Here is a 16,490-nt window from a genome sequence, read left to right on the forward strand (position 1 = left end):
AATTCACAATTTAAAAATTACAAATATCAAAACACATGCACAATTCAGTCCTCCACAGCACACAATTTACAATCTCATCCTCCATAACTCAAAGAAAAAAGCATAATCAGCGTGCATGTGAATTGAGAACCTCCCTTTGGCGACAGACTAGGCGTGCGACAGAAGAAACCCCTGGTCATCATTTATATGGGTTTTTTTTTTTAAAAAAAAAACCTCATTCATCATTTATATATATATATATATATATATATACAAGGGCGGGGCAAGGTTGGGCCCAGCCCACACCCTGCTCTACTGGGGGCAACAAATGCGGACGGGGGTCCACCCAACCCATGCAAGGGAGGAGCGGATGAGGGCAGGGCAACGGGGTGCATGGCCCCGCTACCCACCCCTAGTTTTAAGTGTTCAATATAAATCCTTGTTAGCCAAACTCTTTAAGACCACCACTGTTAGAATATATATTTGATTTAGTTACTTCCATTTCTAGAAGTCCTTGCACATGATATATACATGTTTTGTAGTTCATTTAATTAACTAATATGATGTGTTCACATTGATGAAATGGATTTTGTTAACTGTGAAAAACATATGAGGAAAGTCTTTTACTGGATGCACCATAAATGCAATGATATAGCACGTGTTTACCAATGTTGGATCCTTCTATTAGGTTCTTGCAGTATGTATGAAAGTGAAGGATTTCTACTTGGGTTGTTGGGCTATGCCTCATTTTCTTATGAATAAAATTCTTGATTACTTATAAAAAAAATATTACAGTGGAGGATTTAACATTGTGTTTAATTCGCCAAATTTTAATTTCTATAACAAGATGCGCCCTCTGTTTCTTTTTTGACTTCTTAGTGAATCCATTCTAGTTTTATGTATCCTATTTAGTGCAAAATGTTTTTTAAAATTTTGTAAGGACCTTCTCTGCAAATACTTTTTTTTTTTTTTTTTTTGCAATACAAGATTATTCTCAGTGAGAAAGTATCACCGGTTATGAGTATTTCCCGCGGGTATAACTATCTCTGATGCTTAGTGGTGCAGAAAATGTATATTTTGGACGAGAAAAAGCGTCGAAAAAAATACTCCCAACAACAATCATGGTTTGCTGTTTTTGGGCGAAATTTTGAGACATTTTCCAGCAAAATAAATTGGTGCAAAAACTCTATTATTTGTAATTTTTACTCCATATTTTTGGGTGTGCTTGTTTTTGTCACTTTGCCTCCACATAAATGCACCAAACTTGAACCATGTTCTCAATTATGTTGTTTTCTTGGTTATGACATTTCACAAAAGGGTTATCGTTGTTATGATCCCATCACTAGATGTCTTCGTGCTTCTTGCCATATGACATTCTTGGAACATAGAATGTTTTCCAATATTTCTTGTTTTTCTTCTTCTGTTTTCACTAATATTTTCATCGATTCAGTCCTTGACTTCCTTGCAAAGCAATCCAACTCCTCAAATAGTTTCTCTACAGCCCATCCGGATACACCTGATGAGATTGATGATCCTCCAACTGCATCACATGTCCTAGAGTCATCCTAGGTATTCGAACCTCGTTATTCTAGTCAGGTAAGAGCACCTCTTACACATCTCCAAGATTATCACTGTATTTATACTCTTGTTGCTCTTCATGAACCTTACACTTTTTGTGAAGCTAGTTCTGATCCTCTTTGGCATAAAGCTATATCAGATGAATTAGATGCATTAACCAAAACTCGTACTTAGGACCTAGTGGATTTGCCTACTGGAAATATGCAATTGGGTGCAAGTGGGTATACAAAATTAAGACTTGTGCAGATGGATCAATTGAGCGATACAAGGCTCACCTTCGTGCAGATGATCTCAAGCAGGCTCCTTGTGCGTGGTTTGCCAAATCCAGTTGGGCACTCAATAAGGTTTTGTTCCCAGGTCACATGACTACATTGTTCTTGTCGACCACTAATGCAGGTATTATTATTATCATTTTATATATTGACAGCATAATTATCATCGAGGATGACATTTCTAGGATACAAATTTTTCAAGCATTTCTGAGTTAGAGTTTCAAGATGAAGGACTTGGGCAGACTCAACTACTTTCTTGGTCTTGAGGTTACTTCTGACACAAACAGTTATTACCTCTCTCAATCCAAATATGCTTCTGATATGCTTTCCCAGGCTAGTTTGGGTAACAGCACGACTATCAACACTCCTCTTGAGACCAATGTCAAGCTCCTTGCCACCGATGGTGAGCCTCTTTCTAATGCTACTATTTATAGGCAGGTAGTCAATAGTTTTATTTATCTCACAGTCACACAACCAGATATATCCTATACGGTACATTTGGTTAGCCAGTTTATGAATGCTCCTCGATCTACCCACTATGCTACAATGCTTCATATCTTGCATTACATCAAGGGAACTATGTTTCATGGATTCCATTTTTCCTCACACTCATCTCTTAAGATTTGGGCATATTCTGATGCTAATTGGGTTGGAGATTCCACTGATCGTTGATCTACCACCGATTATTGCCTCTTACTAGGAACTTCTCTCATTTCTGGGCATAGTAAGAAGCAGTACGTTGTTGCTCTCTCTAGTACAGAATCTGAGTATCGTGCTCTTGCTAACACTACATCTGAGCTTTTATGATTACGTTAACTTTTGGTAGGTATGGTTGCCCTTCAAACGACTTGTTCTCCTATTTATTGTGACAATCATAGTGCCATAAAGATTGCTCATAATGATGTTTTTCATGAGTGTACCAAACACATCGAGATTGATTATCACTTCATTAGGCATGATCTTCAGCAAAACACATTGCTTCTTCGTTTCATTTCCTCTGAAGATCAGCTTGCTAACATTTTCACGAAATATCATCCACACGATCAACTTCGTGATCTTGTTTCCAAACTCAAGTTGATTCCACAATCTAGAGTTTGAGGGGAGATGTTGATGTATATGTATACTACTTTCATTAGAAGAGTAACTTGATTAGGAGATCATCATGTATTTATTTACTTCCTTATTTCATTTTGTCATCTTTCCCAGTAAATAGGCACTCTTAATGGACATATTATTCATTAAGAAAATATAGAAGTCTTTTTTATTAAATTCTATTTTACTTATTTTATTCATTTATTGCAAATATAGTAATTAGAAACTTTGTAGAAAAACGCAAAGAAATGAAGCGAGGCTCAACAAGTCAAAACTTATGAGAAGTTCCAACAAGGGTGGAGTTATAGCAACTAGGAGAATAAATCGGTTCGGTCCGGTTCGGGGGGGTGATGGACTGAAATTTTCGATCCATCATTTTTTCCGGATCGGACCGGACCGAACATCCATAGGGACTAGACCGGTAGCTATCAGTCCGGTCTGGCCCAATTATTTTTTATTTTTTCTTCTGTTTTTCAAATAAATTCATAAAAAAAATTATTTAAATTACTAAATTAAAATTAATTGAATTATTAATGTGAATTATGTAGCTAACTCATTAAAAAATTATTTTATATGATTAATGATAATAAAGTAGATGAAAATTACATTATTAACTTATACAATTACTATATAAAAATCATATATTAAATTATTAAAAATATTTTTAAAATAAATTATTAACTTATTTTCCTATTTGGTTGGTCCGGTCTAGTCCGGGGTAGAAAAACCCCACCCCCAGTTCGGATCGAAAACCAAAATTTTGTAATTCCATGGACCAAGACCGATCGGTCTCTACTTCGATCCCAACCAGACCGAACCGTTCAATCCGATTGGGTTTTTCCAATCTAGACCGACCACCTTACAGCCCTAGTAGCAACACATTTAGCTACAAAACAAAACAATATTTTGAGGTGTAAACATTAAGGAGCTGTTTGGATAGTGAGATGAGAAAAGATGAGATGAGATGGTTTTAGATGAAAGTTGAAAGTTGACTAAAATATTGTTAAAATATTATTTTTTAAATATTATTATTATTTTGAAATTTGAAAATTTTGAATTATTTATTATATTTTGTGTGAAAATTTAGAAAAATTATAATGATGGGATGAGTTGAGAATATTTCTCAATTCAAACGACTGCTAAACATATCCTCTTGTAGAAGATTGATCTCAAAATATTGTGGGTCTCGGCATTCAACGCCCAACCATGCATCACATTAATGAATTGACAAACTACCTCCATAAATATATAGCATATTCTTACAAATTAACATGAATGGGTATTTTTGACAATCATAAGTTGGTTATATAGTAATCATATGTGTTGGTATTTTTGTAATAAATAATCTTTGTTGGTAACTTTTTTTTTTATCATTACCGTTTGTACCGTTGCTTTCCGTTTGAAAGTTAACTAGTTTGGTTTGAACGTTAACTTTCATTGTAATTTTTATTATATTATTTTGTAATTCACTAACAATATGTACAAATGGTAAGAAGTGTTTATCTTGCGTTTGAAAATCATCCATACATTTATAAAATTCTTATAAAAAAGTGGATATATCTAGAATCCACATAAAAAAATCATTTTTTAATAGAAAAATTCTATACAGAAGCCTTACACCACACCCTTTCACCTACCCAACATGTGATTCGTCATTTTTTGTTCTTCTATTTTAATGCTTAAATATGTATTTGTTTAAATAGAAATACAAAAATGACAAATTACATATTAGTTAGGTGTATGTATGTAGTGTAAGGTTTCATCGTAACATATTTATTTTTAATAATGAGCCACACTATTTTTTAAAAGAGTCGCGTCGGGCTTACACACCCTAATACTTCTAACATTACTTTGGAGACTAATACGCTCTCTGATTAAATTATTGTATATACAATTTATATATAGTGTTTTATAAAAATAAATTTATAAAAACGTTAACACCTACAAGTTGGAAAAGTTGAAAGAGTAAAAAGTAAACAAAAATGAAAAAAATAATTTTTGAAAAACAAAAAAGTAAAATATAAACATTTTAAAAATAAAAAATAAAAAGGGGCCAGCCTTGGTAGATCCCACGTTACAATTTGATGGTTTGGGAGACATTGCTGAAGTTGAAAGTAACCCTTCAAACAAGATCGCCAGGTGAATTCATTATCCACTGCCTTGGTTCAGTTGGCTACATCGATGATCCGCTCCGATAAGGCTAACTCCATGTTGTGCAAATTACAATTAGGACATTGCAATTTATCTTTTTCTCCTCTAGTAGTTATATAATATATACGAGAAAGATAAAAGAAACTCAAACTTTTATCTTATTATTTTTTGTGAAATGACAAATAAATAAAAATGAATAACTTATAATATCATATAAGTAAGAGTTTTGCTAGTCCCTAAATATAGTAAGAGTTTTGCTATACAGAAGACGATATATTAGCACATCACTTAAAGTTAGATCTATTATAATTTTAAAAAAATCAAAAACACTAATTATTTTTTTTTTTTTTTTGTATTGTTAATATGAAAAGTTTCCACATGAATATTGTGTTGAGTGTGTTAAAAAAATAGATTTTTATATAGATTTTCTCATATAATACAAATTTTGCAACACAAAAATTGTGTGTGGCACGCCACCACGCTTCATATTTCATTTCGAAAATTGTTACATAAACAAAGAAATTATATAAATTAAACTTATAAATTGATGTGATAATATAAAATCTGTTAAATTTATTTTATAAATAAAATAATTTTAAAATTTGAGATATTATATTAAACCATATCAATTTATAAATTTATTTTTATCGACTAAATCATTTTCGATATCCAAAACACAAAATACCCTTCACCGGTAAAATTTAAAAAATACCCATATGTTTAGGGTGAGCAGTAGAAAAATACGCAGATCTCGCGAATCTTGAATGGAACAAGTCCGTGGGTGACTAACGGCGTCGTATCTTCCTCCGGAACATACCAACGTTTTTCTTAAAACAAAACGAACTTCGAGTTTTGGCATCACTATGAACATGGTTGGGTGTGGTCTCTCTTTCTTCTTCGCTCAAAATACAGGGTTTCAATCACAAGGAAAATCGGTTTTTGTCGCCGAATCGGCTCTGCCCCACTCGGTGATTCAAAAAGGTGCTTTCAAAGTTTTGCATTTCCAAGTGGGGATGCTGTTGATTTCTCATCCGTTTTCTCTCACATCTCTTTTTCTGTCACATCTTAATATTATTATCGTCACTCTTTAAAGTTTCTTGGAATTCTGCGTTTGCATTTTGCATTGCATTTCCATAATCCTGCTAGTGCTATAAGAAACATGAGGCATAAGAAAGGAAACTCGAAAAACAGAAAAATTGCTATTTTGTATCATGTACCCCAATTTATTGCAACCAAACGAAGGCTCCATTCATTGTTTTCTACATTTGATTTATGAAAGATGGCAAGTTTGATATGTTCCTTTCTTTTCGTTTTCTTTGATTTTCAGATATTTCTCCAGTTTTGTAGAGGCTAATGCTACTGTTCTGAATGGATTTCTTATGGTGATAAAGTATTCTGGGAAAATGGCGTGCGGGGAGAAACACTCGTGGACATTTAGTGGGCTAGTGGGTGCATTTCTTGATCTCGGCATAGCCTATCTCTTACTGTGTGCATCAACTCTTGCTTATTTGACCTCGAAGTTTCTGGGTTTGTTCGGATTGTGCCTGCCTCGTCCTTGCAAGGGACTATTTTGGAACCCCTGTGGTGGTCTCTGCTTGCAAAGAGCATTAGTGGATTGCCCGCCGGTGAAAATTTCTTCGGTTCAGTCGTCAGTGAAGAGCAAGTTTCCTTTTGATCAGACATGGGCCGATGACCCAAATTCCCAATTTAATACAGAGTCGGTGGATAAAAGAAATCATGACAACAGGCATGTTGAGATGGACGGTGAAGCATCATGTAGCTCGTTATTGCAGAGGGCACAAGATAGCGTAGGGAGAGAATTGGAGGAAAGTAATGAAGCTGGTTTTGAATTTGGAACGGTGAACTTGGAAGCCATTAAAGGAGGAAGGTTTGATTTTAAACGAAAGGGTGCTGCAGGTCAGAGGAAGAGGCTTGGTCTTCGGAGGCGTCGCAGAGGGAGGACCGTTGATAATGGGAACCCTTGGGCAGGTTCATCGTATGATCATTCTTCTTTGGATACAAAAGAGAGTTCTCAGACTCTTTCCAGTGCTTGCAAAATAGGAACACACATTACCGAAGAAGGCAGCTCAGTTCCTATGAATTCTGGAGGTGGTAGTCTTTCTTGAGATTGTTACTTTCGCTATGAATCTCACTTTTCTGTCTATATTTTTTTCTATTGCTCTTAAATTGTTTTATTTCTTAATTGAACCTCTATCATTCTCATTTTTTTTATTGTAGTTTTAATCTTCTCTTTAAGTCAAAAGTGAGCATGATAATCACCATTGCTTTCATACAAAAATATGAGATTCTAGATCTATGATTTTGCAATGTGTGTTTGACCATATGAACTGCCTTTAAGATCTCTTCCTTTAACTTTTTAAAACCTTCAATGTAACTAGTGCTTAATTGAATATAAATATATATATATATATATATCTTTATCAGTAAACAAAAATTTTATTGATGAAATTGATAGGCATAGCCCAACTACACAGGACATATACAAGAGTAGCACCTATGCATGAGTGATAGTGATACAAGGAAAAAATATATACTTTAGTTTACTCAATTGAAGAAAAGAAGTAGGTCTCCATTATTCTCCATTATACAATTGAGCCTAGTTAATGAACTATACGTACCACATGAATAATTTGGGCATGATTTTTTATCAGTGCAAATTCACATACTTTTTATTCTACACAATGCACGCTGATGCTGCTTCTGATGTGGATGGTTATTTGATTTTAGATGGCTGGGAAGCGCCGGTGCCTGTGGACATTTGCTTGCAGGGAGGAGTTTCACAGGGTCCCGATATGAATGAATCTGTTTATGAAGTTAAATCTGTGGAGGGGGCATCACCTGGTGAAGAGTTCAGGTGCAACACACAAACGGAGCTACGCTTTGACAGTAATGATAAAAATACAATCAGAATCTTGGAACAATCACTTGAAGAAGAGAATGTTGCTCGTGCTGCCCTGTATCTTGAACTTGAGAAAGAGAGATGTGCTGCTGCTACTGCTGCAGATGAGGCCATGGCTATGATATTGCGTCTACAAGAGGAGAAGGCATTGATTGAAATGGAAGCTAAACAATTCCAGAGGATGATAGAAGAAAAATATGCTTATGATGCTGAGGAAATGAACATTCTTAAGGAGATCTTACTGAGGAGAGAAAGGGAAAAACATTTCTTAGAGAAGGAAGTTGAAGCATACAGGCAAATGATGTTTGGAAATGATCAATTGGATGCTGATATGGAGGCCACAGAGACACATGGGATTTCTTCTTTGTCGCTTTCAAGTGAAGATCCAATGCTAATGCTGCAGCAGATTAACAAATCCATACATGATAAAGAAAATTTGAAAACCACAAGTAGTTCTAGGGAGTATGAGGTCTCTCTCGATTTGCAGAATCATACCATTGCTTTTGGGAAAGAACTGCCATATCCGGCATTGGATGAAGATGCTGACTTCTCAAAACAAGGAGACATCCTCAGGCAACCAAGTATTGACAACCGTCCAAGTTTTTTAAGTTGTGAGGCATTTCATGAAAAGGGAACGGCATCCATGGATGAGGATCCACTTACTCAACAAAGAGAATTGCATAAATCAGAGGCACACTCACAACTAACTCAATCAAGTACTCCTCAGGGATTTGATTTTAATGTGAGAAGCGTTAAACCAGTTGGGGAAGGACAGGAACAAAGTGATAATGTGAGTCTAGCCCAAAGTGTGGCAACAAAGACAATCGAATCGTGTGATGAAGATAAGACCGTTAGTGCATATAATGGCAATTGTGTGGAAATGGATGGAACAGATACAAATCAGGAAGTCAAAGTTTCGCAAAGCTCAGTTTGTGAGACAGAGCCTCGTGTTTATGATGTCCATGTGATTGATGATGAGTCTAGTATGTTTAATGAAGGTGAAAAGAAGAGTCGTCAGTTCTCAAGAAATGCTTCCTTAAACCTGCATATGAAACATGGTAGTCCAATCCTGAGCAGCTCAGAGACTGACATAGAAATCAACAGAATCAGGTCAGATACAACTAGTGGACTGCCTCCAAAGGTTCCCTCCCGCAGCAAATCTTTGGTTTCTCGTATGCGGAGAAACTCAATGTCTGCATTTGATTTTCAGAGATATTCAATGTCTTCTTTTGATAATGAAAGGTTAAAAATTGATAACGAAGTAGAGTGGCTTCAAGGAAGACTACGGATCGTACAAAAAGGAAGAGGGAAGCTCAACTTCTCTTCGGGGCACAAGGAAAGGGAAAAAATCCAGTTGCAACTTCTGGAGGATATAACGAGTCAACTTCGAGAGATTCGACAGTTAACAGAACCTGGAAAAGCAGTGCGTCAGGCCTCTTTGCCCCCTCCATCCTCTAAGGTATGGCATAATAGAAAAGGTATATATATATATATTATATGAATAAATATAGATAGAAGCCATTATTGGGAGCATCCATTTTGCACACATGATGTGGCATCATCTAGACCACACATCTCTCCAAGTGAGTGTTGAGAACAATCAACTAGAAGCAACCATGCAGTGAGTGCAAAGTGTGCACTGCTACAATTGCTTCTCTCTAGCATTACTCCAAAGTGCTAATACTTGAAGTAGCAATAATTGTGTATTCCCGGGATGTCAGATTCTTCTATCAGTGGATTTATTTTCAAGTAGTTTTTTGAATTGCTAATATGCAGGGACTAGATGCAACACTTAGCTCTAGCCCATCCACGAGATTGCATCATCATGCCTCGTTAGAGATTCAGCTTAGCCAGCTGGTGTTACTCTGTTGAGGGTTTAGGTAGCCGACAGGTGTACTAGGATTATTGACTCTAGCATTAATATGTAACTCTTTTACTACGATTTCTTCTAATGTGAAATTTTTTAGGGGAAAATACATGTATCCTCCTCAAACTACCACATCATTTGCATCACTCAAACTATCAATTTTGGCAATCACCCCTAGAAACTACTAAAAAATTGCAATGTACCCCATTTTCCCTTTAAATAATCAACATTACCCCCAAAAATTTCCAAAAAGACGATAAAACCTTTTATATTAAAAGTTGAAAAAAGATATTTAAAAAAGTTGCTTGTTGCCATGGGTCTACGTGGGTGGCGAGTCATGGTGTTGCCATGGCTTTTTTCCCTTTTTTAAGGGTGATTGCAAAGTGGGTAGTAGTTTGAAGGTACGCAAATTTACTATGGTTTCAATGTTATACATAAATGGGTTTACAGCCACAATAACAAAATGGAATATCTTTCTGTGGAATTTGATCTTCTAGAGGATCTGGCTCAGCATTGTCTAAACTTCATAGTCAAATATTTCCTTGAATATTCTCTAAAATAACTTCTTGATATGAGGTTTTAGAATAGCTTAGCTCCTTTTTTCATCAGTTCTCTCCTTTTTTTATTCCCTTGAAAACTTCTGAGATCTGCATGAAGCTCTAATGCTTGCTGATACCCAAAGCTCATCTGCATTCAGGTTATGTCAAAGAAAAGGTGCTGGCGCAGTACATCTTTACGTTGAAGGGCTTGTATAAGGTTTGTCACACCTACATGAAGGATCTGGTTTTGCTGCTTTGTGGAAACTCTAAAGGGACCTTCAGTTAACTGACACTTCCTTCCCCCCACCCCGGGGCCCCATTTACATATGCTTTTCAGGTCTGTAGTAGTGGCATCTTGCCCCCTCTATTAGCTTCCACTTCTAAAACAAATAAATAGTCACACGAATTTCAAGCAACTATTTTGTTGACTTCTGTTGAGGTTGTTGCTTTGGTGACTTCTCTTTGTGAGGGAGTATTCGTAACATACTCCCCGTGTACCATAATAATGCCTATGCTCTTTTAGATTATCAAAAAAATAAATTTGTCTTATAACATTATGTGAGCACAAGTGTTGCTGATCAGTTTTCCTATAAGCAGAAGTGTTTCTGAAGCTTTAGAAGGTTTCACTCTAGAAATTAGAGTCCAATGTGATGAGATGGGATGAAATAACTTCAAACTTCAGTGGACTTTTCCATAATTACCACCAAAGCAAGTGTGTTTGTGTGCTGTGTTATTTGAAACACACATTTCGCTTGACATGTAAAATCTGGCATCTATCTAAACAGTGACTTTGGTTTCTCTTTATGGAAAGCCTCACGATCGAGCCGTCAAGAATATAAGTTGTTTGCTTCGATTCTTGTGCTCATATGTTTTGAAAATTTCAATTCTTGGATTGTATAGAAGATGTGCTAAGTTGAGTTCCATTTCATAGCTTCTGGGTGCTGTAATTTTGAATATAGGTGGCCATGAGGAAACCATTTAGAGCGGTGCTACTCAGTCACCGCTAGGTCAAATTGGCCTTTTAATTTATTTTCAATTTTTTATTCATATTTTTTTATCATTTTAAAATATTTTTAAAAAATATAAAAAAAAATATCATTACACTAATAGTCACTTTTTTAACTATTAAGTAAAAAAAAAAAATTTAAAAGTGTCAAAATGAGAGGGCAGATTGAGTTGTCAAAGTAGCATTTTTCAACCATTTAACACCTTCTTCACAGCTAACAGCTAGCGTATGTCATGCACCGCCGCCCATTTATAGGTGGTGCGAATGCCGCCGCCTGTCAAGTTAGCCTGACTCTATTTATTTTGTGGTTTAAAGATTACAACATGAGTCGCTTAAATGTGGCAATAGAATCAAATCTATCCCAATGATGTTAAAGGGGTTCTCAAGATTTTCTTAGTCATAAATAATAATTAAAATAATTTTTACAAATTCAAAAACTTCTTCACATAAATCTTCTTAAATATATTATTTCAATGGGTCTTTTTTACTTTTCCAAACTCCAATAAAAAATAAAAAAAAAATCTCTAAAGAATTTTCCCGATTCAAACATATTTTTTAATGAATCCCACCCACTATTTTCACAAAATCTCATAAAATCCATATTTATAAGTTTTCTTCGAAATTCCAAAATTATCAAGAAAAATCTAGGTACTTAGTACTAACATTCCTAGGTTTTTTTTGTGCTTTGTTGTGATCCATCGCATACTCTTATTTTTTTTTTAATTTTAAATCATTTTACTTTGCTTAATTAAAAGCATTATGCTTTGTAAAATGAGAACAAAAATTCTACATATATATGATTCGCCATGTGCTCTTTGAGAACTTTGAGGTTTGGATAGTGAGATGAGATGAGATGAGATGAGAGTTGAAAGTTAAAAGTTGAATAAAATATTGTTAGAATATTATTTTTTTAATATTATTGTTGTTTTGGGATTTGAAAAAGTTAAATTGTTTATTATATTTTGTGCGAAAATTTGAAAAATGTGCTCTGACTCTAACTCTGATGGAGTCGGAATGCCCACCTCCAACTAGGGTCGAAAGTCAAAATGTGCTCTAACTCTAACTCCGATTGGAGTCGGAGTTCGGAGCTCAAAGCTCTGATCGGAGTTGAAGTGGGCTTGCCCAATTGCCCTATTCAGATTGGGCTTGGGCCCACGGCCTAATATCCAAGGCCCAATCTGAAATTCAGACTGGCCCACCCCTGTTTAAAAATATTAGAAAAACAAAATAATGTAAAAAAAATCTAAAATACTGTAAAAAATAAGTTAAAAAGCTAAAATTTAAATACAATGACTAAATCATGTACAATACAAAAATAGGTGATTTAATGTATGCAAATGATAAATTTAAATTTAAAACTATAAATCGCAATAAATTTAAATTTACAGCACCAAAATATTAATAATGTCATAGATTTCATTCAAATAGTCACAATCCGTCGCATTAGTCTTGATAGTCCATGCATTTGAGTCGATGAGTCAATAGTGATTTTCAATTTTCCTGCATGAAGTTTTATTGATTAGATGCATTATATTTTCTTTAGTTATTTAACTATAGACTTCTAAACCATCGGGCAAGTAATATATGACATAAAATAAGACACATTATAAACTCACATCCACCTCAAACTCTGACGAGTTTTGTATGATGATAATCATGGTATTGAATTTCTCGCCAATAAATGGGTCATTCCACGGTGCTGTCGTCTCACTCATCCACAATTAGTCTGGGGTTCACATCTAAGTCTACAAAATTATATAAATTATAAAATTAAATAATAAAAACATTAAAAACTGAACGTCCGCTCAAGCCACACTCGAGCGAGCAATCTGTGTGACGTTCGCTCGAGTCACACTCGAGCGAAGGCTCTCGAGCGGACAATATGTGTGATGTTCGCTCTAGCCACACTTAAGCGAAGGCTTGAGCTAACAATCTGTGTGATGTTTGCTCGAGCCACACTTGAGCGAAATCGAGCGGATGTTGTCTAAAAGGCATCATTTAATTTGTTCTAAACAAAATCCCACAAATCTCATGACTAAAACCTTAAAAATAGAAATCCCTTTGTTCAAACAATAAATCAACAACAAAAACCACAAAAACAACAAATTTTACAAACAACTTCGACAATTTTCAAACCCTAAATCATTCAATTAGCAAACAATTAAAACCTTTATAAAAAAATATAATATGTAAGGCTTACAAGATAGAACAACAGATGGAGTTCCCTCTACGGTGGCTCGCGGCAATGCAAGCGATGGGGAGAGAAGAGAGACGGGGAGAAGGAGAACCACTAAGTGAGAACTTATGTGCAACTGTGCAAGAATGAGGAGGAGAATGGGAAGTGAGAATGAAACGAAGGGGTCTTGCGTTTTGGACCTACTTGTGAATAAAACGACGTCATTCCACTTTAAAAGGGATGACGTGTTTTAGTTAGGACAATTTTTAAAAAAAAAATGTTAGAGTTCAGAGTCGGAGTTCGGAGCCCATGACTTCGATTAAAGGAGTTGCGACTCCAATTTCTAAAATCTCCGACTCCATTAGAGTCAAAGTGCCATCCGAGTTCGGACAAAGTCAGAGTGGTAGGAGCTTTTGCCTACCCCTAGAAGTGATGATTAAGGTTGTGTTGCAAGCATTGCCCACTTATTCTATGAGTGTTTTCAAGCTTCCTCAGAGATTTTATGCTGAAATGTCCACTATGTTGCTGAGATTTTCTTGGATTAAAAAATATAGTGAAAAAAGATTATTTATAAGAGCTAGACAAAAATGAGTGAATCAAAAAATAGAGGATGGTTAGGATTCAGAGATCTGGAAAATTTTAATGTGGCATTGTTGGCAAAATAGTGCTAGAGGTTGATGATGAATCCAAACTTGAAGGTTGCCACTATTATGAAGGAAAAATATTTTAAGCAGAATGATCTATTAGAAGCAAAGTTGGGTTCCAGACCTTCTTTCATCTGGAGAAATCTATTCTCATCTCTAGAATTAGTTCAAGTAGGTCTAATGGGGAGAGTGAGTAATGGTAAAACAATCAAAATCTAGAAGGATAAGTGGCTGCCTATTCCATCATCTAACAGAGTTCAATCTCCAATTAATACTCTTGTCATATATTCCAAACTCAGTGAGCTTATAAAGGAAGGGATTGGTAAATGGAAGGAAAATATGGTGGATGAAGATTTTAGTATAGAAGAAGTGGCATTGATTAAAAGTATTCATTTAAGTAGTTTTAATAAAGAGGACAGGTTGATATGGGGATCAACTAACACATGGTCTTTTTTAGTGAAAAGTGCTCATCACCTTTAGCATTCTAGAATGAGGTCGAGGTTGAGAGAATTTCTAGAGCATCATATTAAAGGAGGGATCGGGAATTGATATGGAGACTATTAGCATGTGTGTAATATTTGTTAAGCAGTTCCTATGGAAGGCAGCACATGATATACTTCCTACTAGAGAAAATCTTTTGAAGAAGAAGATGATAGACTCAGCTTTATGTCTAGTCTGCGAGAGGGAATCAGAAACTAGAATGCATACACTTTGGAGTTGCCCTGCATCTAATGATGTTTGGTCTGAGACAAACAGTCCAATTTCAAAATGGTCCAGTAAGGAGATATATTTTTTGGAGCTTTGAAAGAGATTGAATGAAAGATTAAAGAGTGAGAAGATTGTATTGGCGGCTTATACCATGAGGAGGATCTGGTTTAGAAGGAATACCCCTTTTGTTTTAAAATAGATTTGAACATCCAAGGCAGTCGATCCAGCCAGCAAACACAAAGTTTGGAAGATGTAAGTCTAGCACAGAGCTCTAGAAAGAATGGAGACCGATCGGGAAAGTCAGAGAGACAACAAACGAGCTGGAAGAAACCACTTGAGTCGATATATAAAGTTAATTGGGACGCTGCAGTTGATAACAAAAGCAACAACTATGAGGAATTAGAGTTGTGATTAGAAGAAATAAAGAGGGTAAAACAGGCAATATGAAAACTGATGATGTGAGTGAATTAAGATTATAAATTATATTTAAGTAAAATTAAAATGTATTTAAGTAACTTTAATATTCAATTATGAAAATTTGGTTTTGTGATCTTCGAGCAAACCTTTCAATAGCTTTTCACCGCAAAGAAAAATAAATAATATCAATGTCAAAAATAGCTTGTAAACGTTTCTCTACTTGAAATCCAACCTTCCTTAAACATGATACTATTTCTCATTTCCAGCATTTTATGGTGGCACTGTCTATCAATCATTAGATCGCTGTATTTTTAGAAAAATATAAAATTTACAAATCGATGAATAATGTCACGAGACATGAAAGTAATAATACAAAGTATACACGAAAAGGATATTATGTCGATAAGCCTATCACCACAAATAGAAGAACCTATTTATATGACCAAAAATAGTCACATACCCCCATACAAAATTCATGGGGAAGACAGACCATAGAGAATTGAAAGGTTTTGATGGTTAATAGAAGAAGAATAAGAAAATGCTTATATTAAGGTATATACTTAAAATAAGGATTATAGAGGAAAGAGAGAAACGTTACGGTGTTGGCGTGGGGACTTATTCTGTGGTGTATTTAATTTGCAATCTGTAATATATTTACACACAGAAAGTAGCTGCTGTTACGGCCTCCGTATCTCATCCCCACCCTTTATTTTTGGTTGGTTCTTATCATCCCTTTTGGTGGATTGTGTGCCGTTTCAATCCTCGTTTTTTGCTCCTTTATTAATTATTAGTTATGAGAAATTATATTTACAATCGTAAATAATAATTATTTTTAAAAAAATAAATAAAATATGATATCTATATAAAAAAAATTAATTTTTTAATAATAAATTTCATTCTTTTTTAAAATAAATATACAAGATTTATACATTCTACAATTTTAAGTAGAATTACTCATTAATTATTAGTATTATTGAGGCACTCCCTCTTAATTAAGGAAGCATTACATTCCTGAAATACCCTTGGTTTCTTGTCTTCTAGCCCCAACATATCTGGGACAAAGTTGTCTATTGGCAAGTGTGTCGCTGCATATTAGGGTTACTTTTTCTAGAATGGCAAATAAGACAAATATCAACAGAGA

The 16,490-nt window shown here is 35.0% G+C and overlaps 1 protein-coding gene across 1 annotated transcript; it reads left to right on the forward strand.

Moving 5' to 3' along the window:
• The first annotated feature begins 5,901 nt into the window (after positions 1-5,901).
• Positions 5,902-10,952, forward strand: LOC121234007. The gene is made up of 4 exons (XM_041129804.1): positions 5,902-6,053; positions 6,400-7,181; positions 7,821-9,451; positions 10,557-10,952. Exons 2-4 carry the CDS (start codon positions 6,452-6,454, stop codon positions 10,599-10,601), a joined length of 2,406 nt encoding a protein of 801 aa, XP_040985738.1. The 5' UTR covers positions 5,902-6,053; positions 6,400-6,451; the 3' UTR covers positions 10,602-10,952.
• The last annotated feature ends 5,538 nt before the right edge of the window (positions 10,953-16,490 follow it).

This window comes from Juglans microcarpa x Juglans regia, chromosome 1D (assembly GCF_004785595.1).
Source record: "Juglans microcarpa x Juglans regia isolate MS1-56 chromosome 1D, Jm3101_v1.0, whole genome shotgun sequence".
Lineage (NCBI taxonomy): Eukaryota > Viridiplantae > Streptophyta > Magnoliopsida > Fagales > Juglandaceae > Juglans > Juglans microcarpa x Juglans regia.